The sequence below is a fragment of the Oncorhynchus masou genome, chromosome 5 (genome assembly GCF_036934945.1).
Source record: "Oncorhynchus masou masou isolate Uvic2021 chromosome 5, UVic_Omas_1.1, whole genome shotgun sequence".
NCBI lineage: Eukaryota > Metazoa > Chordata > Actinopteri > Salmoniformes > Salmonidae > Oncorhynchus > Oncorhynchus masou.
The window spans coordinates 58970628-58996098 of NC_088216.1; the positions used below are offsets into that span (position 1 = coordinate 58970628).

General features: G+C 43.4%; 1 protein-coding gene across 2 annotated transcripts; it reads right to left on the bottom strand.

Annotated features, from left to right (window-relative positions):
* Positions 1–18799: 18799 nt before the first annotated feature.
* ccdc174 (coiled-coil domain containing 174) lies at positions 18800–25167 on the bottom strand. Of its 2 annotated transcripts, XR_010455693.1 has the most exons (6): positions 24940–25167; positions 24708–24804; positions 24416–24606; positions 24217–24307; positions 23912–24056; positions 18800–23758 (listed from the first exon to the last, which is right to left on the bottom strand). XR_010455693.1 is itself a non-coding variant. In XM_064966246.1 (5 exons), the coding sequence occupies exons 3-5, from the start codon at positions 24229–24231 to the stop codon at positions 23589–23591; spliced, it is 330 nt and encodes a 109-aa protein (XP_064822318.1). In that variant the 5' UTR covers positions 24232–24307; positions 24416–24606; positions 24708–25167; the 3' UTR covers positions 18800–23588. The 2 variants fall into 2 exon arrangements, 1 of the variants encoding a protein (XP_064822318.1); XM_064966246.1 differs by having other exon boundaries at positions 24708–25167.
* Positions 25168–25471: the final 304 nt, after the last annotated feature.

Genomic DNA, 25471 nt, shown 5'->3' on the forward strand with positions numbered 1-25471 from the left:
TCATAAGTGTTGTACTGGACCTGTCCTCTCATAAGTGTTGTCCTGGACTAGTCCTCTCATATCATATGTGTCGTACTGGACCTGTCTTCTCATATCATATGTGTTGTACTGGACCTGTCCTCTCATAAGTGTTGTACTGGACCTGTCCTCTCATAAGTGTTATACTGGACCTGTCCTCTCATAAGTGTTGTACAGGACCTGTCCTCTCACAAGTGTTGTACAGGACCTGTCCTCTCATAAGTGTTGTACTGGACCTGTCCTCTCATAAGTGTTGTACTGGACCTGTCCTCTCATAAGTGGACCTGTCCTCTCATAAGTGTTGTACAGGACCTGTCCTCTCACAAGTGTTGTACTGGACCTGTCCTCTCATAACTGTTGTACTGGACCTGTCTCTCATATCATAGTGTTGTACTGGACCTGTCTTCTCATAAGTGTTGTACTGGACCTGTCCTCTCATAAGTGTTGTACTGGACCTGTCCTCTCATAAGTGTTGTACTGGACCTGTCCTCTCATAAGTGTTGTACTGGACCTGTCCTCTCATAAGTGTTGTACTGGACCTGTCCTCTCATATCATATGTGTTGTACTGGACCTGTCCTCTCATAAGTGTTGTACTGGACCTGTCCTCTCATAAGTGTTGTACTGGACCTGTCCTCTCATAAGTGTTGTACTGGACCTGTCCTCTCATAAGTGTTGTACTGGACCTGTCCTCTCATAAGTGTTGTACTGGACCTGTCCTCTCATAAGTGTTGTACTGGACCTGTCCTCTCATAAGTGTTGTACTGGACCTGTCCTCTCATAAGTGTTGTACTGGACCTGTCCTCTCATATCATATGTGTTGTACTGGACCTGTCCTCTCATAAGTGTTGTACTGGACCTGTCCTCTCATAAGTGTTGTACTGGACCTGTCCTCTCATAAGTGTTGTACAGGACCTGTCCTCTCACAAGTGTTGTACTGGACCTGTCCTCTCATAAGTGTTGTACTGGACCTGTCCTCTCATAAGTGTTGTACTGGACCTGTCCTCTCATAAGTGTTATACTGGACCTGTCCTCTCATAAGTGTTGTACAGGACCTGTCCTCTCACAAGTGTTGTACTGGACCTGTCCTCTCATAAGTGTTGTACTGGACCTGTCCTCTCATAAGTGTTGTACTGGACCTGTCCTCTCATAAGTGTTGTACTGGACCTGTCCTCTCATAAGTGTTGTACTGGACCTGTCTCTCTACTCATAAGTGTTGTACTGGACCTGTCCTCTCATAAGTGTTGTACTGGACCTGTCCTCTCATAAGTGTTGTACTGGACCTGTCCTCTCATAAGTGTTGTACTGGACCTGTCCTCTCATAAGTGTTGTACTGGACCTGTCCTCTCATAAGTGTTGTACTGGACCTGTCCTCTCATAAGTGTTGTACTGGACCTGTCCTCTCATATACACCTGTCCTCTCATAAGTGTTGTACTGGACCTGTCCTCTCATAAGTGTTGTCTGGACCTGTCCTCTCATAAGTGTTGTACAGGACCTGTCCTCTCATAAGTGTTGTACTGGACCTGTCCTCTCATAAGTGTTGTACTGGACCTGTCCTCTCATAAGTGTTGTACAGGACCTGTCCTCTCATAAGTGTTGTACTGGACCTGTCCTCTCATAAGTGTTTACTGGATAAGTGTTGTACTGGACCTGTCCTCTCATAAGTGTTGTACTGGACCTGTCCTCTCATAAGTGTTGTACTGGACCTGTCCTCTCATAAGTGTTGTACTGGACCTGTCCTCTCATAAGTGTTGTACTGGACCTGTCCTCTCATAAGTGTTGTACTGGACCTGTCCTCTCATTAGTGTTGTACTGGGCCTGTACTCTCATAAGTGTTGTACTGGACCTGTCCTCTCATAAGTGTTGTACTGGACCTGTCCTCTCATAAGTGTTATACTGGACCTGTCCTCTCATAAGTGTTGTACTGGACCTGTCCTCTCATAAGTGTTGTACTGGACCTGTCCTCTCATAAGTGTTGTACTGGACCTGTCCTCTCATTAGTGTTGTACTGGGCCTGTACTCTCATATCAATGTGTTGTACTGGACCTGTCCTCTCATAAGTGTTGTACTGGACCTGTCCTCTCATAAGTGTTATACTGGACCTGTCCTCTCATAAGTGTTGTACAGGACCTGTCCTCTCACAAGTGTTGTACAGGACCTGTCCTCTCATAAGTGTTGTACAGGACCTGTCCTCTCATAAGTGTTGTACTGGACCTGTCCTCTCATAAGTGTTGTACTGGACCTGTCCTCTCATAAATGTTATACTGGATCTGACCTCTCATAAGTGTTGTACTGGACCTGTCCTCTCATAAATGTTGTACTGGACCTGTCCTCTCATATCATATGTGTTGTACTGGACCTGTCCTCTCATAAGTGTTGTACTGGACCTGTCCTCTCATAAGTGTTGTACTGGACCTGTCCTCTCATTAGTGTTGTACTGGACCTGTCCTCTCATATCATAAGTGTTGTACTGGACCTGTCCTCTCATAAGTGTTGTACTGGACCTGTCCTCTCATAAGTGTTATACTGGACCTGTCCTCTCATAAGTGTTGTACTGGGCCTGTCCTCTCATAAGTGTTGTACTGGACCTGTCCTCTCATAAGTGTTGTCCTGGACCTGTTCTCTCATAAGTGATGTACTGGACCTGTCCTCTCATAAGTGTTGTACAGGACCTGTCCTCTCATATCATATGTGTTGTACTGGACCTGTCCTCTCATATCATATGTGTTGTCCTGGACCTGTTCTCTCATAAGTGTTGTACTGGACCTGTCCTCTCATAAGTGTTGTACTGGACCTGTCCTCTCATAAGTGTTGTACTGGACCTGTCCTCTCATAAGTGTTGTACTGGACCTGTCCTCTCATATCATATGTGTTGTACTGGACCTGTCCTCTCATAAGTGTTGTACTGGACCTCTCCTCTCATAAGTGTTGTACTGGACCTGTCCTCTCATAAGTGTTGTCCTGGACCTGTCCTCTCATAAGTGTTGTCCTGGACCTGTCCTCTCATAAGTGTTGTACTGGACCTGTCCTCTCATAAGTGTTGTCCTGGACCTGTCCTCTCATAAGTGTTGTACTGGACCTGTTCTCTCATAAGTGTTGTCCTGGACCTGTCCTCTCATAAGTGTTGTACTGGACCTGTCTTCTCATTAGTGTTGTACTGGACCTGTGGTGCTTGGCTGAGTGATGAGCCTTCACCGGCACCATCAACTCTCAACACACACAACAATTATCCCTGGTTAAAATACTAATTACATTTGCAGGTGAGACTATGGTAAAGGTTCTGCTTTAGAACACGAGGCCCTGGATCTTGTGACTAGGGTCATAACCTGGCCTTGAGTATGATTTTCACAAGGGACATCACTTTTAAGTAATTCATCACAATTGATTTAAGTGACAACTCTTCATTTACACAATATGGCCTCTGACTTGAGCATGCTGTTGTGAGCAGCGGCCAATAAAACTGCATTGGATTAACCTTTCATCATATGTGTATGTGTATGTATGTGTGTGTGTGTGTATGAGTGTGTGCACGTGCATCTGACTGTGTGTGCGTGTGTGTTTGGGATGCAGAGAGGTGGAGAAGTGCACCAGACAGTTATCACGCTGAAGTAATGGATGTCCAATCCAGGCGATAATCAGAATCCCAGCAGCTCCATAAGGACTATAGAGCCCAGACTTTAAGTACAGCAGAGCGGCCAAAAGCAGTGGACAGGTGGGATTGATCCTGGCATATTCATGAAGTGAGTTCTACAAATTCTTTATCTCCAACGGAGGACACCATGGGGTTAGTTCCACCGGTAGCCTATAGACCTACTGTTTTCCCATAGAGACCACAGAGACAAGATAATCAAACTGACTATTAAATGCATTCATAGGCTTCCCTCACTGGCTTTATCACTGGAGGAGATAACCCCGTTGCCATGCTCGCCAGAGTCGTAGAATGCCATGACAGTGGGCTACGTTGGTAAGCCTAGAGAAATTGAGATCAATTGTGGTATGGGTTAGCTAGTGTGCTTCCTGGGTAAATTGAATCAGAGATGCCCTCTGTGCCAAGCGGAGGAGAACTCAGTACATTGGCAGATTATCTGCTGTTTCCAACCATTTACTCATTAGTTAACAACTTCACTTCACCATGAATGTAACCCAACCCAGTATAAGAAAAGTACTATTTCCATTTAAACTTCCTGCCATCAAATGCTTAAACTGTTTTCAATTGGTTCTGTCAGTGACATTCAGGTTGTTTTGACAATGAAAGGGAGATAGAGAGATAAGAGCAGCAGGGAGTCCCAGTCAGTCTTGGTGCAACTGTTCATTATCATTATATTTGGTTGTTTGTTTCATAGAGGCACCATTAATCTCCCCCTGAAAGACACATTGAGACGCAAACCACTGCAAAACTGCTTTCGGACTTCACAATCAATATTGGTTTTGGGCCTGTAGGAGCAACATCATCACTGCCATGAGGTGTTAGTCACGGATCCTCCTTATCTGCACCTCATTTGGGATTCTCCCTGAGAAAACCGTGTTGGAATGCCTTAATAAAGCCATGCAGGCTGGGAATAAAGAGCAGATCGATATCTGGGCTCCCATCCATCTGCCTGAGAGGGGAGCAACATGAGAGAGCCACTGTCTGGCATCTACATTGAGTATACCAAACATTAGGAGCACCTTCCAAATATTGAGTTGCTTAAAAATCTTTCTTTAGCCTGTCTCCTCCCCTTCATCTACACTGATTGAAGTGGATTTAACAAGTGACATCAATAAGGGATCATAGCTTCACCTGGATTCACCTGGTCAGTCTGTCATTAAGAAGTACTCAGTGTATGTCACCATTAGACTAAACTCTGCTTTTATTTGTAGCACTAAATCTACATTAAACACAAACGCAGTCATTTGAGTCATGTCATTGGTGCAATTGAACATTCATCTATCAGTATTTGTCTTAAGTGCTTTTCACAGTACTGAGCCGAGCTGAGCCAAACCAAGCTGGCCTGGTTACACATCCACCATATCTGCTGGAACTGTGCCCAAAAAGACAATTGTTTAAAAAGAAAATCTCCAAGCCAGCACAGTTTGGCTTGGGTCGGCCCTGTAGTGTAAAAAGGATAATAGACCCTCCAGAATAGCCTAGCTGTTCAGGGTGCCATAAACATTCTAAGGCATCAGCAAGCCCAAAACAGTATACTAAAACTTTCACATGTTGTTGCAACATCAAATCCCTCATGTCATCTCAACACAGCTCATGTCATCTCAACACAGCTCATGTCATCTCAACACAGCTCATGTCTCCTCAACCAAGGTCTTAGCCTCTCCAGAAACACCAGCTGGCAGAGAGAGATCGTGCACTGATGGTTTTCTTCTTCTTCCCTCAACCCCTCCTCCTCTCTTTCTCTTTTCCTTTTATCTTTTACGTCGGCAGAATTTACGAGTCCATTACGAGCGTGCGTGCTGTGCCCACAGCGCTCAGCACTCTGCTAATCTCTTTATCTGCCAGCGTGAGGAACAGGCCGCGAAGGACGACAGATACACCACCTGGAAGACAAACGGCCTGTCGACTTCCCATTCCAGCTGAACACAGAAGTATACAAACGCTCTTTCTGCAATTTGTTACATCTTGGTTTAAACACCTTAACTGCTCTCTTTTGGATAGATTTCCAGGTACTTAGGGGATCAATTGAAACCAGTTTTTAGTCTTGGAATCGTCCTTACAGTATCATCCACGAGGGCAGGATCTCATTTGTGGGCAACAAAGGTTTAAAAGGGCTAAATTACTCACTTTTCCTTGCAAAGCCACAGTATAGGAACTGAAGGTCCTATGCTAGTGCCTTGGTTGGGAAAGCCTGCTCCTCCTCACCACACAGAGGGAACAACGGAACCAGTGAGGAGAAATAAAACACTAGGAAATGTTTATCAAACTGTGAAGGCATTATTTACTACATGAATCCAGCTGCCTCACACTGTGAGTTGTATCATAGCCAAATGGATTCATCACAATATCCACAGGGCCTCTTTTCTCTTTGCTCTCTGTCTCGCTCTGATCCATCTGCTACTGGGATGTACTGGGGAGACACCGCTGCAGATCTGCCATCAGCCCTACTGGTGCCAGCCTGCATTACATATGCTGATTTTAGGCTGCTTTACACAGCCAGGTCACCCATGGTACAAGTCATTATTCAACGTCCATTCATGTCTGAGGACGTCGGCAGACAAAACTGTCCACTAGGGGCAGCAGTGAGCGATGTTACCTTCAGGTAGGTTTCAATTTAGCTAGGGTGTCGTGGACGGGATGGCGGATGGGCGTAAGCATCTGTCTCTGGCGCCAAAGGCTGCATCTCTGAATCCATCTGCCTCTGGTGCCAAAGGTTGCATCTCTGAATCCATCTACCTCTGATGCCAAAGGTTGCATCTCTGAATCCATCTACCTCTGGTACCAAAGGTTGCATCTCTGAATCCATCTGCCTCTGGTACCAAAGTTTGCATGTTAAAATCTAGCAATAGAAAGTTGTTTTTGAGATTTTTACCTTAATCATTTGGAGTTAATACCGAACCTAAAGATTTTGGAGTTAATGGCTAAACTTAACCCTAACCTTAAAATGTTTGGAGTTAATGGCTAAACTTAACCCTAACCTTAAAACGTTTGGAGTTAATGGCTAAACTTAACCCTAACCTTAAAACGTTTGGAGTTAATGGCTAAACTTAACCCTAACCTTAAAACGTTTGGAGTTAATGGCTAAACTTAACCCTAACCTTAAAACGTTTGGAGTTAATGCCGAAACTTAACCTTAAACACTTTGAAATTTGACATTTGAGAAACATGGATGAACGTCTAATTCTGATGTGAGACTGTGAGAGCGAGTTGGTTTTACACAACACATCAGGAGAGTCTTTTTACGGTGAGCCTCCATACTGGCTGGAGAGTCACAGCGGTTGTGGGAGAATTAGCCTGTGTTGCGCTTTCTAACTCATTATAACTCTCTGTGCGGTGATGGAGGGACAGATCCTTAAGGTCTGGACCGCCTGCTGAACCAGTTATTAGAGGCCATGCAGTACGTACTGGGCACACCACGCCATTTCAACGCGGATAATGGGGAAATATTTAGTTGAGACGTTGATCAATGATATTTCAAACTATACTCACACACACAGCCAAAAGGTAGTTGAATTTCCAATGTGCTATCATTATGCTTTCAACCATCTACAGGCACAACCATATTCCAATGGAAAAACAATGTCTGATTTTTGGTTTAGTTGTCACCCAAATGTCTATCACTGGGCTTTCAAAATATTTAAAAGCACAGCAAAGTTCAAATGAGAATACAATGTCAGATATTTTGTTTATTTATACAACGGATTGCTTTATCACTGTGCTTCATCTAATAGCAGAACCAAATGACCTGGATTGCAGTTTAGATTACACGGTGCTAGTGATCAATGCCGTTCGAGATTCTTCGCAGGTTATTACATCAATTGTGAAAATCTCCACAGACCTGCAACGACCTATGCATGCTATCTTGGACATGCGTGCTTTATATGATTAGAGAAATGTATATGTTTATCTTCTGGGTCACTTGCATTATTTAAAATAATATGACCAATTTGCACAATTTGCTTAATTTCTCCGAGATCAAATAAAACGTAAATAAAATAATGTTTCAGGAATGCAAATCGTATCTATTTCTAACTACAAAAACAATTTCCAAACCATCTGAGATGATGGGTGTCATGGCTTGCTGAAAATATATATATTTATTTGTTATAAAACCAAATATCAACATGTCAAGGAGATGTATCTTTTGCTTGCATAGTTCCATCTGTACCACTGACTTAGTCTATCACTAAATATCATTACATTTGAAATCAACTAGTGCTTGAAGCCCTAGGCCTATTGTATTGTCTATTTCTTGTTGAATTCTGGGTTGAACTGAAACAATAGCTGTTGATGACTTGCAAATGCTACATAGGCCTAAATGCCATCAAATCAATTCAAATATTATGTCACATGCGCCGAATACAACAGGTATGGCTACCCGAAACGTTTGACCCAAGTTAAACAATTTAAAGGCAATGCTACCAAATACTAATTGAGTGTATGTAAACTTCTGACCCACTGGGAATGTGATTAAATAAATAAAAGTTGCAATAATGTAACGACGTTCTTCGTTTGTCGAAAGAGAGTCGGACCGAAATGCAGCGTGTTGGTTACTCATGTTCTTTAATGAAACAAATAACGGAACTATACATGAAATAACCAATAAATACAAAACGGAACGTGAAACCTATTACAGCCTGACTGGTGAACACTAACACAGAGACAGGAACAATCACCCACGAAATACAAAGCGAAACCCAGGCTACCTAAATACGGTTCCCAATCAGAGACAACGAGAATCACCTGACTCTGATTGAGAACCACCTCAGGCAGCCAAACCTATGTAACACACACCCCTAATCAGCTACAATCCCAATAACTAAAAAACCCCACTAAGAATACAACAAACAATAAACCCATGTCACACCCTGGCCTGACCAACTAATTAACTAAAACACAAAATACTAAGACCAAGGCGTGACAAATAAATCATTCTCTCTACTATTACTCTGACATTTCATATTCTTAAAATAAAGTGTTGATCCTAAATGACCTAAGACAGGGCATTTTTACTAGGATTAAATGTCAGGAATTGTAAAAAACTGAGTTTAAATGTATTTGGCTAAGGTGTATGTAAACTTCCGACTTCAACTGTACATGCAGGTAGGGTTGTTAAAGTAGCAATGCATAGATAATTAAAGAGAGTAGTAGCAGCGTGGGGGGGGGGCAAATAGTCTGGGTAGCCATTTGATTAGCTGATCCGGAGTCTTATGGCTTGGGGGTAGAAGCTGTTTAGAAGCCTCTTGGACCTAGACTTGGCGCTCCGGTACCGCTTGCAGTGCGGTAACAGAGAGAGCAGTCTATGACTAGGATGGATGGAGTCTTCCTCTGACACCGTCTGGTATAGAGGTCCTGGATCGCAGGGAGCTTGGCACCGGTGATGTTCTGGGCCGCACGCACTACCCTCTGTGGTGCCTTGCGGTCGGAGGCCGAGCAGTTGCCATACCAGGCAGTGATGAAACCTGTCAGGATGCTCTCGATGCTGTCTCCCGAGGGGGGAATAGGTTTTGTTGTGCCCTCTTCATGACTGTCTTGGTGTGCTTGGACCATGTTAGTTTGTTGTTGATGTGGAGGCCAAGGAACTTGAAGCTCCGAACCTGCTCCACTACAGCCCCATCGAGTAGAATGGGGTGTGCACAGTCCTCTTTTTCCTGTAGTCCACAATCATCTCCTTTGTCTTGATCACGTTGAGGGAGAGGTTGTTGTCCTTGCACCACATGGTCAAGTCTCTGACCTCCTTCCTATAGGATGTCTCATCCTTGTCGGTGACCAGGCCTACCATTGTTGTGTCATCAGCAAACTTAATGATGGTGCTGGAGTTGTGCCTGGCCGTGCAGTCATGAGTGAACAGGAGTACAGGAGGGGCTTGAGAACGCACTCCTGAGGGGCCCCCGTGTTGAGGATCAGCGTGGCGGATGTGTTGTTACCTACCCTTATCCACCCTTACCACCTGGGGGTGGCCCGTCAGGAAGTCTAGGATCCAGTTGCAGAGGGAGTTGTTTAGTCCCAGGGTCCTTAGCTTAGTGATGAGTTTTGAGGGCACTATGGTGTTGAGCTGAGCTGTAGTCAATGAATAGCATTCTCATATAGGTGTTCCTTTTGTCCAGGTGGGAAAGGGCAGTGTGGAGTGCAATAGAGATTTGTGGATCTGTTGGTGTGGTATGCAAATTGGAGTGGGTCTAGGGTTTCTGGGATAATGGTGTTGATGTGAAAGCATTTCATGGCTACATACATGAGTGCTACAGGTCTGTAGTTATTTAGGCAGGTTACCTTAGTGTACTGGGGCACAGGTACTATGGTGGTCTGCTTGAAACATGTTGGTATTACAGACTCAGACAAGGAGAGGTGGAAAATGTCAGTGAAGACACTTGCCAGTTGGTCAGCGCATGCTTGGAGTACACGTCCTGGTAATCTGTCTAGCCCTGCGGCCTTCTGAATGTTGACCTGTTTAAAGGTCTTACTCACATTGGCTGCGGAGAGCGTGATCACACGGTAATCCGGAACAGTTGATGCTCTCATGCATGTTTCATTGTTACTTGCCTCGAAGCGAGCATAGAAGTTATTTAGCTCGTCTGGTAGGCTTGTGTCACTGGGCAGCTCTCGGCTGTGCTTCCCTTTGTAGTCTGTAATAGTTTTCAAGCCATGCCACATTCAGCAAGCATCGGAGCCAGTGTAGTATGATTCAATCTTAGTCCTGTATTGATGCTTTGCCTGTTTGATGGTTCGTTGGAGGGCATAGCGGGATTTCTTATAAGCTTCCGGGTTAGAGTCCCGCTTCTTGAAAGCGGCAGCGCTACCCTTTAGCTCAGTGCGAGTGTTGCCTGTAATCCATGGCTTCTGGTTGGGGTATGTGCGTACAGTCAGTGTGGGGACGACATCCTCGATGCACTTATTGATAAAGCCAGTGACTGATGTGGTGTACTCCTCAATTCCATCGGAAGAATCCCAGAACATATTCCAGTCTCTGCTAGCAAAACAGTCCTGTAGTTTCGCATCTGCTTCATCTGACCACTTTTGTATAGACCGAGTCACTGGTGCTTCCTGCTTTAATGTTTGCTTGTAAGCTGGAATCAGGAGGATATAGTTATGGTCAGATTTGACAAATGGAGGACGAGCTTATCTACAGTTTATCATAAGATACTCCACCTCATGCGAGCAAAACTTTGAGACTTCCTTAGATATCGTGCACCAACTGTTGTTTACATAAATGCATAGGCCCCCACCCCGTGTCTTACCAGAGGCTGCTGTAATTGCAAACAAAGGTTTCTGTACCAAATATTAAGTTCTGCTTTTCTGATGTATCAAATACTTATGTCATACAATAAAATACAAATTAATTACTTAAATATCATAAAATGTGATTTTCTGGATTTTTGTTTTAGATTCCGTCTCTCACAGTTGAAGTGTACCTATGATAAAAATTGCAGACCTCTACGTAGGAAAACCTGCAAAATCAGCAGTGTATCAAATACTTGTTCTCCCCACTGTACGTGCCTTCAGTTCGTCCTATTTATATTCTAGCTATTGATTGTTAGCTAGCAGAACAGAGGGCAAGGGCAGATTAGCCACTCGTCGCCTGGTCCTCACAAGGCACCCTGATCTTTTGCCTCGGAATCTCTGTTTCCTTCTCCAGCAAATCACGGAGATTGGGGCCTGGTCGGGTGTCAACAGTATATCCCTTGCGTCCGACTCATTGAAGAAAATCTCTTCGTCCAGTTTAAGGTGAGCAATCCCCGTTCTGATGCTCTTTTTGGTCATAGGAGATGGTAGCAGCAACATTATTGATGATATATGAGTGATAAAGTATGGTCACATTTCATTTGCTCTGTTAAACCTTCCCTTTGGAATGACTTCGATAGCAACAGTGAATCTATTTAGTTGGGAAAGTGGAGACCTTTCAACAATCATTCTCATGCTAGCACGTTGGTAATAGTCAATGACAAAACCCTGGGTGCAAGACCAAAAGGTAAAGCTGTAGATAGATCTATTTTCCAGTAGGAGGTGCTGCACAACCTATAGATTTTTGTCTGATAGTGAATATAATGTTGACGAGTTCACGTTGTTTTAAAGGTAGAAATTCTACATATTATATGCAATGTTTGTCTATATTGAAATTTGGTTACCATGATGACATAATCCTGTGCTTGAAATTTTCACCCTCAAAAAAACAGTTAATTAATTTTTTCAAATCCAATGTATTTTCCACGTAGATTCCACGTCACAATATATTGACAAATTACGTTGAAACAACATGGATTCAACCAGTTTGTGTTTAGTGGGACACGACTGGAATGAACATTTACAGAAACTTTTGTGACAACACTTAAATGACCTTAGTAAAGCAACTCTTATCTGTAGTGATAAATACTGTTTTATTCCTCTCCTCTGTCCAAGGCTGATTGCCGCTGGTCGCGTGTTTGCGTTTTCTGATACCATGACTGTTTATGTAAGCGTGTGATGAATGGATGTGTGTGATTGGCAGGGTATGTGTAGGCATGTGTACATGCTTACATTTACATTTTTGTCATTTAGCAGATGCTCTTATCCAGAACGACATACAGTAGTGAGTGCATACATTTTTGGCTATGTCGACTCACTGCCCTCCTGTCTGACTGACTGTTCCCATGGGGCATTCTCTGAAAAGGTCTGGTTTATACGCTGCATCGATTTGCATTCACCCTCTCTTTCTCCCTTTCTTTATCTCTCCTTTTCTCAGTGAGACATCAGTCCCCATTGTCCACCTGCTTATCATCTGATGATGTGGGCATGTCCAATGTCAGCAAGGATACCCTTCGGTTTATCTGAAAACATGGCACTAGATGATAACACTCTGAAATCCTCCCCTATGCCCTATAGTCTTCTCTAAGACACAGTAGATTTCAAATGTGTGTGACCCCAACCAGATGTATGGATGTTGGCATTGCCTGTCCACCTCATGACTTACTTGAATTAAGCTCTTGCCTTCTATGGAACATAGGACATCACACTTAGTTTGGGACAGGTTTTTCCAGGTCACACTAATTGAGGCCTCTCTTTCATTTCTGCCTGGACGTCTCTCCTCCAAGTGTTTCTGGGTCACCCTCCTCGTGAGATAGGCTTATATGAGACAGGGAGCTCGGTTAGCTCCAAAGCTGTTGTAGCATTTAGCTTACAGTTCCCGTAGAGGATTCAACTCGAGGTAACCACTGTTTCTGGCATGGAGATAATGAATGAAGAGTTACTATGCAGGAGTAGATCATTGAGGTTAATTAAAACACAAACTAACCAGCCAACTTTCAAAGGCATGCAAATATAATGGGAAATCTCACTAACACCATGTCCAGTGTTATGTCTCTGAGACTTTGACAGGATCCCATTCCATCCCTAGAAACCTAAAATTGGTTAGACACAGGGGTCTCTCTTTATGACCCATGTCCTTTGACCCACCCATGCCCCTCTATCAAAACATTGCAACATCAACCCGCATTAGCATGTGGGAATTCCATCCTTGACATCAATTTAGTCAATCAAGGAAGTGATCCCTGTTGTGATAACACGGCCTACGGTGTGACTCTACTGACCTATGATGCGTTAGACACAAGGTCACACTGAAGACACACACCACCACTAACCCAGAGTGCCCCTGCTCCACTCGCCTTATCAATGCTAACCCTGGTTGGGGACTTGTAAATGGTGTTGGAAAACCCATGGGTAAAACAAGGAAACGCTTAAGTCATGTGGATCAATGCTGACATAATCCATCAGACATGTCTCCAGGCTCTTTCATAGAACCTGCATTGCAGTAGAAGTCATCCCTCTATCTCTCTCTACCTCCAGCGGTCGCTGAGTGCATCAGGATCCCTCTGGTCTTATCTGGGTGCTTTGACACTTCAGTGATTACAACCTTGTGTGGTGTTATGACATTACCTGCCAAATGTTCTAATGAATCTGTAGTATTGATAGTACCTGAGATGTGCCACAATATGAGGGGAGCGTCAGGGACACCGTCGGGAGCATTATTTCAATAACAAGAGTAGGCAGTTGTATGCAATGGTGACATCATTTTAGTGTGTATTTAATGTTTAATATGCACGTTATAGATGACCTATAGTTTGGGCTATTCCCCCTTTCTTAAGAGCTGTGGAGACACTCCTTCAGGAAAAACACAATATGTCATGATCAGCCATTTTAGCTTTCACAGCATTTATTACGACTACCACCTCAGCCATTTTGGCTCCATGTGCTTTCATATTGCTAGTTTTATTGCGTCTCATGCCTGTGAAATGGCATTCACGAGGAGTAGCCATACCGGAAACATGTTCCATCTGCCCCCATCTTCCCTGCACCGCAATAAAGAGGCCATTGATCGTGGTCCCTGCTCAATGCTAGAGGACATAAGACAGGGGGATTACCAGGGTAGATGTGTCAGATACTGGCTGCCCTCCATCCCATCTCCATATATCCCCCACTCATAAAGGCTCCATTAGCTCATGTTGTGGTCCGGATGGGACAGACGTTAAAACAGACCAACTGTGACGAGTGTCTTCAATAAAGAGGCGCAAACCAACACCACTGTGCTCTATGTGTGTGTGTGTGTGTGTGTGTGTGTGTGTGTGTGTGTGTGTGTGTGTGTGTGTGTGTGTGTGTGTGTGTGTGTGTGTGTTTGGTTTTACTATTGGATAGTAAAACAAGGAAAATTCTGACAGGTGTGGACATTTCGTCGGTCCCCAAAAAGAAAAAGGTTATTTTAGGCGGCTTGGGGGTTAGGGTTTGGGGTTAAGTTTAGGGGTTAGGGTTAGGAGTTAAGGTTAGGGTTAAGGTTAGGTTAAGGGTTAGGTTTAGAGTGAGAGTTAGGGAAAATAGGATTTTGAATCGGAATCAATTGTTTGGTCCCCACAAGGATAGTAAAACAAACAAGTCTGTGTGTGTGTGTGTGTGTGTGTGTGTGTGTGTGTGTGTGTGTGTGTGTGTGTGTGTGTGTGTGTGTGTGTGTGTGTGTGTGTGTGTGTGTGTGTGTGTGTGTGTGTGTGTGTGTGTGTGTGTTTCTTTACAGCAGATCAGGGAATGTTTTTTCTTGTAGTTGGAGCAGGAGGATCGGGTCCAACCCCTTTACTGTGTCCTGCTGGCTGATTCTGAGCAGGATACTTGGCTTCCCAGCCCCTGCATCACTCAAGCAGAGCTCAGTGACAAACTAAAACTACAGTCCACTTGAAGTCATTGGTCACAGGTCTGCTGGCTTTACAGGCCAATGGGAGGCTCTCGCGTACTGTTTTCCATTTCATCCATCACAGCATTGATCTGAAACAGCCCAATCCTTATAAACACTCAAACAAGCACACTGATACATACATACTCAAACATATACACACTCTTTCTGATGCCAATACACGCTATCCTTTACGCTCCTGTTAATGCCTTTACTTTAAGAGCTGGAGAGTGTTATTGAGTTAACACGTGTCCATTAGCCTGTGTGAATGTATTGATTTTATCGCAAAACATGTTAAATGATCACACTGACTGAGCCAAAAAATGTGAATCAAGTGTCATGTTAACCCACATACAGAATCTGGGACAGCCCTTGGCTGTTTGACCAGTCAATGAGCAAGGTGATGGGGTCCGATGTGGTTCTATGCCAGACACCCCAGTTTGTAGTCATGGGGCAGGAACTTGTCCTTGGCATGGTCACTCTAGGTTTTGGATGTTGGTCTTCCTGAAGCTGTAGCTAATCAGAGCACCCACATTACTATAGAATACTACAGTACTAACTATAGAATTCTCTAGTATACTGTAGAATACTATACTACACACTTTAGCATCTCTCTATCATGTGTAGTACATACTTTATAATCTTGTAATATACTGTAGAATACTAGAGTAAATACTACAGTATCATACCCACAAAAAAGATTGCAGTAAATACTACAGTAATGTCCGCAAAAACACTACAGTACGGAAAAACACTACACTTTTTTAACTATACAAAATACTGCAATATTTCATTTGCATATACCCTTCCCATTCCCCTCCCCATATCCCAATCTGTGCCACCCGTAATTGACAAACCTACATGCCAAGTATAGACCATATTGTGTTCCATAAAGATTATAGACAAGATCTGAAGTGCTAAACTAGCTGTCCTACCTACCTATCGACCTAGCTACATGTTATGGAAAATGTACTCTTTATATATTTGTCAAACATAATAAAACAAAACACTATAGTAAATACTACAGTCTGTAAAAGCACTACAGTAAATCCTACAGTATACCACAGTAAAGTCTGCAAAAACTATAGTATTCTTTTCATGTGGGCACTGTCTCACCAAAAAAAATCTACTTTCCCGCTGTGTACAATTGTGGACACATGACCCATTGCACACATACGGAGAGAAGACAGTAAAGTGTGTTAGTTTGGGAAAGAGAAATAAAAATAAAGGAAACTTAAACATTTGAATATGGTTTTGGTTATTAACCACAACTTTAAGGCAAAACACTGAAAGTCTTATTATGTGGCCATCTAGTACATAGAAAGTCATTTCACTGTATATATTATTTTTAACTTTATTTTACTAGGCAAGTCAGTTAAGAACAAATTTTTATTTTCAATGACGGCCTAGTGGGTTAACTGCCAGTTTAGGGGCAGAACGACAGATTTGTACCTTGTCAGCTTAGGGATTTGAACTTGTAACCTTTTGGTTACTAGCCCAACGCTCTAACCACTAGGCTACCCTGCCACCCCTGCCACATCTCAGGCTATCTGCACAATAACATAGAAACATACCTTATTTACATGTCCCAAAAAAATATATGGCTTGTTGTTTTTCATCTGAGCCCAGTGCGGTCATTGTGTGTGTCACTCTCTGCTCTTATTAGGTTGAATTATTCAGTCATAACCTTCATTAAGTGGCCTTTTCTTTATTGTTGTGTGCGTTCTGCCCTGCATAGCATTATATTTTCATGAATGTGCATATTAAATTTCCCTGCATCACTCTGTGGGGTCCGGTCACTGCATCCCCACCCTCCCTCTGCTCTTTCTGAAATGTGCCCTGGCAGCAACCTATAAATCCATCTTCATAAATGGGAGTGCAGACTAACACACACAGACAGTCACAGTCCCACACGCACACACACACAAACATTTGACATTTTAGCCATTTAGCAGACTTACAGTTAGTTAATTAATCTTAAGATAGTTAGGTGGGACAACCACATATCACAGACATAGTAGTAAGTACACATTTCCTCAACAAAGTCAAGGCTAGAAAGGGGGAGGGGGGGGGGGTCAAGTGCAAGTGTTGTTTGCTGCAAACACACAAACAGTAACGAACATTACAAACACACACACACAGATGGTGACAGAGCTTTCACTGTCTAAGTGAGTGTTTCCCAGTCTGTTGGGCCGGTCTCACCAGAGGAAAATGGATAAAGAAGTGGGAAAACACATGGTCAAGGTCACATGGGAGTCGGCCCTCAACCAGACCAGGAAGAGCCCCATACAGACGATACACAAAACACTCACAGAATGTGTCTCAATACTATAACACAGACTAATGTCCCTTGTCTCCTTTCCTTCATGAGAGAACTGGATAGGTTTTCACCATATTGCATCCACCTTTCAAGTGTTGCCAGGTCAGTGATCATGGAGGACAGGACACAAGGAGAGAAAGTCAAAAACCTAACCCAGACAGCGCTGGGCCAATTGTGCGCTGCCCTATGGGAATCCCAATCACGACCAGTTGTGATACAGCCCAGGATCGAACCAGGGTCTGTAGTGATGCCTCTAGCACTGAGATGCAGTGCCTTAGACCACTGCACCACTCAGGAGCCCTAATGATGTCAAATCAATTGAATTTACCACAGGTGGACTCCAATCAAGTTGTAGAAACATCTCAAGGAAAATCAATTTAGAGTCTCCTAGCAAAAGGTCTGAATACTTATGTAAATCAGGTATTCTGTTTTCGCTTTGTCATTACGGGGTATTGTGTGTAGATTGCTGAGGATTTGTATTTATTTAATCCATTTTAGAACACGGCTGTAACGTAACAAAATGTGGAAAAGTCAAGGGGTCTGAATATTTTCCGAAGGCACTGTACATTCAGAGTCACATTCCTGTAAAGCTTAGAGCGGATCTCATGTTAAATGAGACCATTCTCATTTAACCATTCGACACCATTCTGTATACTTCTGGCCCTTCTTTGGACACTGTGTTAACCAACCTCCAGACGAGCTTCAATACCATTCAACTCTCCTTGCGTTGCCTCCAACTGCTCTTAAATGCTAGTAAAACTAAATGCATGCTATTCAACCGAACGCTGCCCGCACCTGCCTGCCCGTCCAGCATCACTACTCTGGATGGTTCTGACTTAGAATATGTGGACAACTACAAATTCCTGGTTAGACTGTAAACTCTCCTTCCAGACTTGCATTAAGCATCTCCAATCCAAAATCAAATCTAAAATCGGCTTCCTATTTTGCAACAAAGCATCCTTCACTCATGCTGCCAAACATACCCTCATAGAACTGACTATCCTACCGATCCTCAACTTGTCATTATTTAACCAGGTAGGCCGGTTGAGAACAAGTTCTCAGTTAAAACTGCGACCTGGCCAAGATAAAGAAAAGCAGTGCGACACAAACAACAACACAGAGTTTCACATGGAATAAACAAACGTACAGTCAATAACACAATAGAAAAAAATTATATACAGTGTGTGCAAGTGAGGTAAGATTAGGGATGTAAGGCAATAAATAGGCCATAGTGGAGAAGTAATGACAATTTAGCAATTAAACACTGGAGTGATAGATGTGCAGAAGATGAATGTGCAAGTAGAGATACTGGGGTGGAAAAGAGCAAAAAACTAAAATAACAATATGGGGATGAGGTAGTTGGATGGGTTATTTACAGATGGCTATGTACAGGTGCAATGATCTGTGAGCTGCTCTGATGGTCGGTGATCTGTTTGTTAACTTGGCTTCTGTAGACCTTAGAAAGGCAGGGTAGGATAGATATACAGTGGGGCAAAAAAGTATTTAGTCGGCCACCAATTGTGCAAGTTCTCCCACTTAAAAAGATGAGAGGCCTGTAATTTTCAGCATAGGTACACTTCAACTATGACAAAATGAGAAAAAAAATCCAGAAAATCACATTGTAGGATTTTTAATGAATTTATTTGCAAATTATGGTGGAAAATAAGTATTGGTCTTTATTTATTTTTCCTTCCTTGGTCTTTGGGTTATTCTGGGCTCTATGGCACCGAGTTGCTCCCTCGTTTGTTGAAACAACACTGAGCACAATATTAAGACAAAATTCATTTATTTGCAGTGGTGTAAAGTATTTAAGTAAAAAAAAGTTTCATGTACTACTTAAGTAGTGTTTTGGGGTATCTGTACTTTACTAATCATATTTTTGACAACTTTTGTGATGTTGGGTGCGTTCTTAAATTCACTCTGGAGTGCCAGAACGCGCACTGTGCCGTTGTAGCGCTTCGCTTTGGGTGCGTTCAGAACGCACACTGGGCTGACCGAGGACTAGGGTTGATCCGAGCGTTCTGACCTCACAACGGCGGTCAAGGCACCCAAGCTAACTGGCTAACGTTGCCTAGCTTGCTAGCTACTTCCAGACACAATTTACAGAACACATCACTCTGACCATTTTACTCGCCCTAAGCAGAGCTGGTTGGGCTGTTACCCAGAGCGTTAATGACTGTAACTGTGCTGCTGGCAACAATTTAATTACACTTTTTTGTTGACGCTTACTGACAACGGGTGTTGAGCGTTCGTCAATTCATCAGTTAGTCTAGTACACAGGCAGAGCGAATTTTCGAATGCACCCATCATTGAAGAAAAGTCCTGTCTCTTGATGATGTCATTAGTGTCCGACCTGCTACTGCAATACGATTATTTTATTGTAACAACATAATTTCAATGAATTCTGAAATTATATGGAACCATTGCATCGATAACATTAAATTACTGATTTAAATGTAAAATATATTTTTAGGGTATTAAAATAATTGGCAAACTGAAATTAAAGGAAGTACGTGTAAGCAGTAAGCACATATTACACTGCCTTTTAGTGGTAAGATATATAAACATATAAAAAGTTGAAAAAAAGGAAACAGTAGTGATTTTACCTGATTTTACCTGATCTACTGTACTTCAGAGGTGCATTCAAAACGGTTTAAACATGGATTAAGTGGTACAAAATTGAAACATTTGCTTGCTTACAGAGCCTTGTTGGTAAAGTTTATATGATTGTGATTGTGTGTGTGTATATATATATATTATTAACTCACATGGCATAAATAACTCTAATACAATATAATCATCAGAAATATTAAAGTTCCCTTTGATTCTCTGTTTGAAGAAGCTAAACATTTCCCTGACCTGTCTTCCTGATGGGACAAACACACCTGCCTCCTTGTCAATGGACCAGAGGAGGTCATGCCAGGCCAGTGAGTACTCCGTTGGATTGAAAACCGTTTAAAACACTCAACATTACACATTCTGAACACACCTACAGAGTCTGGTGGCTCATAAAACAATGGTAAATGGGCACAGCGCCATCTAGAGCATGTCAGTCAAACCTTCCTCACCGAAAGCTATATCCCAACACTGAATATACACTGCTCAAAAAAATAAAGGGAACACTGAAATAACACATCCTAGATCTGAATGAATTAAATATTCTTATTAAACTTTTTTTCTTTACATAGTTGAATGTGCTGACAACAAAATCACAAAAATTATCAATGGAAATCAAATGTATCAACCCATGGAGGTCTGGATTTGGTGTCACACTCAAAATTAAAGTGGAAAACCACGGGCGGGCCACCCTCATGGAGTCTGTTTCTGACCGTTTGAGCAGACATGCACATGTGGCCTGCACAAAGGCGGAGGTAGCGGTCCTGCTGCTGGGTTGTTGCCCTCCTACGGCCTCCTCCACGTCTCCTGATGTACTGGCCTGTCTCCTGGTAGCGCCTCCATGCTCTGGACACTACGCTGACAGACACATCAATCCTTCTTGCCACAGCTCACATTGATGTGTCATCCTGGATGAGCTGCACTACCTGAGCCACTTGTGTGGGTTGTAGACTCCGTCTCATGCTACCACTAGAGTGAAAGCACCACCAGCATTTAAAAGTGACCAAAACATCAGCCAGGAAGCATAGGAACTGAGAAGTGGTCTGTGGTCACCACCTGCAGAACCACTCCTTTATTGGGGGTGTCTTGCTAATTGCCTATAATTTCCACCTGTTGTCTATTCCATTTGCACAACAGCATGTGAAATTTATTATCAATCAGTGTTGCTTCCTAAGTGGACAGTTTGATTTCACAGAAGTGTGATTGACTTGGCGTTACATTGTGTTAAGTGTTCCCTTTATTTTTTTGAGCAGTGTATATTCCATAGATCCATTTAAATGATCACAGGTAATTGCATATGTTTGAATATAATGACAAGCATCCAGAGACGTCTCAATGCCTGTACTTAACCAGAAAACAGCTATTACATCGTGGCTGATCCTCAGTATTGTCCTGTCACTCAAAACACACAATCACCACACATGTACAAGATCAGCAGTCTAAATCCAAGATCAGATTACGAAAATGGGTCCATCTCTTTGGTGCCCTCTGAGTGGTTTAAAGATCATGGTAACGTCACTATAGTCTAACACCCATCGACGTTGTTTGTGTGTTTGGGTTAGTTTAATACAGGTGCGTCTGTGAGTATCAAGCAGAGTTCTTGCTGAAAGACAGCATGTTATCCAGGCTCTGGGAAGGGAGCTGGGTCTGAGGCTGAGGGGGGCACTGGGGCTGAGTTTGGGGCTGCATACTGAAGTTGAGGAAGATACTGAAGGTGAAAGGGTGGAGGTTCAAATCGGGACTGAAATGGGGAAGCAAACTGAGGGTATGTTGGTGGTGGTGTGTATTGGGGTTGGGGCTGTTGGGAGGGTACTAAGGTGGGGGGTTGAGGGGGCACTGAGGGGCTGGAGGTACATTTTGGGGTTGGACAGTGTTTTGGTGCTGACCAGGGGATCAAATCAAATCAAAGTTTATTTGTCACGTGCGCCGAATACAACATACTTACAGGCTCGAACCAATAGTGCAAAAAAGGTGTTGGGTACACAACAGGTAGGTAAAGAAATAAAACAACAGTAAAAAAAACAGGCTATATACAGTAGCGAGGCTATATACAGACACCGGTTAGTCAGGCTGATTGAGGTACCATGTACATGTAGATATGGTTAAAGTGACTATGCATATATGATGAACAGAGAGTAGCAGTAGTGTAAAAGAGGGGTTGGTGGGTGCAGGACACAATGCAGATAGCTCGGTTAGCCAATGTGTGGGAGCACTGGTTGGTCGGCCCAATTGAGGTAGTATGTACATGAATGTATAGTTAAAGTGACTATGCATATATGATAAACAGACTAGCAGCAGTGTAAAAAGAGGGTTGGGGGGGCACACAATGCAAATAGTCAGGGTAGCCATTTGATTACATGTTCAGGAGTCTTATGGCTTGGGGGAAAAAACTGTCGAGAAGCCTTTTTGTCCGAGACTTGGCACTTCGGTACCGCTTGCCATGCGGTAGTAGAGAGAACAGTCTATGACTGGGGTGGCTGGGGTCTTTGACCATTTTTAGAGCCTTCCTCTGACCCTGCCTGGTGTAGAGGTCCTGGATGGCAGGCAGCTCAGCCCTAGTGATGTACTGGGCCATTCGCACTACCCTCTGTAGTTCCTTTGTGGCCAGAGGCCGAGCAATTGCCGTACCAGGCAGTGATGCAACCAGTCAGGATGCTCTCGATGTTGCAGCTGTAGAACATTTTGAGGATCTCAGGACCCATACCAAATCTTTTTAGTTTCCTGAGGGGGAATAGGCTTTGTCGTGCCCTCTTCACGACTGTCTTAGTGTGTTTGGACCATTCTAGTTTGTTGTTGATGTGGACACCGAGGAACTTGAAGCTCTCAACCTGCTCCACTACAGCCCCGTAGATGAGAATGGGGGCGTGCTCGGTCCTCCTTTTCCTGTAGTCCACAATCATCTCCTAAGTCTTGGCTACGTTGAGGGATAGGTTGTTATTCTGGCACCACATGGCCAGGTCTCTGACCTCCTCCTTATAGGCTGTCTCGTCGTTGTCTTTGTTCAGGCCTACCACTGATGTGTCGTCTGCAAACTTAATGATGGTGTTTGAGTCGTGCCTGGCCATGCAGTCGTGGGTGAACAGGGAGTACAGGAGGGGACTGAGCACACACCCCTGTGGAGCTAGTGTTGAGGATCAGCGTGGCAGATGTGTTGCTACCTACACTCACCACCTGGGGGCAGCCCGTCAGGAAGTCCATGATCCAGTTGCAGAGGGAGGTATTTAGTCCCAGGATCCTTAGTTTAGTGATGAGTTTTGAGGGTACTATGGTGTTGAACGCTGAGCTGTAGTCAATGAATAGCATTGTAGGTTGAGAGGGTACAGGGGTACTTGACTGGGGCTGGGGTAAAGAACTACTTTTGGGCTTGGCCTGGGGTGGCTATGCCCTCCACCCTGCCCCTCTGACCACATGAAGGCCATTTTGGGTTTGTCCTGCTCTCGTTTGGCCCAATTCCCGTAGCCCCGTCTCTTATCGTCGCTGAAGTACACAGAGGGAGGAGTGAACTCTGACTCCCTATCATCCTGCCGCCGACTCGTCCACTCGCCAAAAAAGTCAAATTGAAAAAAAAAATGAGTGTTGTCAAATTGAAAAAAGAGAAGACAGTTAGTTAATGATCTAACCCTCCAGGCAGCATACAACTCTTTGGTGTCTCACTGGAGGAAATTACCAGAGATGATCTGACAGGCGTTGACTACAGCAAGCAGTCCTTGGTTACACCTGGAACTTTCCTGCTCTACTTTGCCATGTTATACATGTTATGCCAGTGTGGTGGCAGTGATTCATCAATGATCACCATTCATTCTAAAAAAAGATCCATGCCAATCGTGTCAACCAGAAACAAGGAGTAGTGTTTACCTTTGCCCCTGTCCCACTCCCTATTTGGGGTACTCCTGACTTTGTGTCTCTCCTCTCTTGGATCTCTACCTCCAACTTTTTCACTGCAGGGGCCTCCTCATGGGCTTCATCCTCTTCTGAAGGAAGTAATATAAGAGACAACACTTTCAACAGTATTCACTACAGTCAAAAGTATATACATAGAGCAATATACAGTCATTGCCATACAATCTAACCTGATCAGGTATCATTGTCTCCAATGCTGTATAATTGTGGGAGGTTCCTCTAACCTTGTTTGGGTCCAGCTCCCTGGTCGTCCTGTGTTCCGTCCAGCTTCGTCTTCATCTTCCTTTGCCTCACCTTGGCCAACTGAGCATTCAGCAGAGCCTTCCTGTTCTCCTTCAACTGCTCCCTCTTACTGCGCTGGTCTGTCATCTGAGAGAAAGAGAGGGAGAGAAAAGGAGAGAGATAATTCATCTTTAAAAAAAATTGAATTCATGTCGACAATCTGCTTCAAACTCAGTCATTTCAATGAACTGATAAGTGATATAAGAATGTCTAATCTCAGGGGTTGCGGAGGCTGAGAGTAACTCACCTGGTGTCTGAGCATGTCCAGAGTATCTGTTTCCTGCGCTGCTCCTGGTTCTGAGAAAATGCAAAGTAGCCCACACCCAGCTCATGGGCCTCTGACATGGACAGACAGTAAAAGAAGAGGGAGGAAAAGTAGCAGTGTGAGATATGGAGGAAGAGGCAAGAGATCAGAGAAGAGACAAGTCAATCCACAGAGAACACACCTCTCAGGGTTTGGTTCAAAAAGTACAGTAAATACAGTTTGATTACTGTATCTATGAAACCAGTGCCATGTCAACGTTGCTCCCTGATGTCCTCGTAGTGGATTCGTCCCACAGGACTGTTCATGGCCTCCTCCCTCTCCAGCTCTCTACGCATGTCCTCTGATAGTCGGTCCTTTTCAGCCGGGTCACGTCTGTGTACAAACATTAAAAAAAGCTCAGAACAGTATTGTCACTAACATCTTCTATGAACAAACTTACATTCACTTCCATGTTTGATCAGAGTAAAATATACCCTTTTCCCTGAAAGTCTTGGTCCGCATGATTCTCTCTCTTCTTGTCAATAATCTTCTGGGTGAAATCCACCAGGAAAAGTCCCTCTGTCTACTCATCTGACACAATGGAAAAGAGGACTGTAATTCCAATGCGAGAAATACAAATTGCATATGCAGGGCCTTCACATGTCAACCTTACATACAGAATATGACAGCATTTAAAGACCAGTGTAACGAATTACAAAACTATACCAGGACCAGTCGAGTTCAGCTTTGAGATCAACCAGCTGCAGAAAAATGAGTATAGTACAGTATCCTAGCTTGCTATGTGTTAGCGTGCAGGCTAGATAAGTTACCGGCGTTATCTAATGAGCTAGCTATGGTTCACACACTGGTGACAGAAAATGTGACAATATTAATTATTGTAAACAAGTCAACGCTTCATCGTTACTTAATCGTTGACAGTCAAACTGCTTCATCGTTGACTTGTTTACAATAATTAATATTGTTAATAATTAATATTTGGCACGTGATAATTTAAGGGTCGCTAGCTGAGTAGATTCAGGACTGCCACCTAGTGGTGTGGAGTAAGCAACTGGCAGTCAAAAAAAGATTGATGCTTTCAATGTTGGCATAATTCATTTCTGGTTATAATGGATTTAGGCTCTTGAACATGCAGTTATGTAATATATGTATATGTATATCAGACCAAGTATAGACAGAGATTGTTCTTTTACTATGTCTCATGTATCAAATCAAATTGTATTTGTCACATGCTTCGTAA

Excerpts from the sequence above, each read along its gene's own strand:
- ccdc174 (XM_064966246.1), bottom strand. Across the intron at positions 23,759-23,911 it reads GGGAGCTGGACCCAAACAAG|AAGAGGATGAAGCCCATGAG; the intron begins GTTAGAGGAACC and ends TACTTCCTTCAG.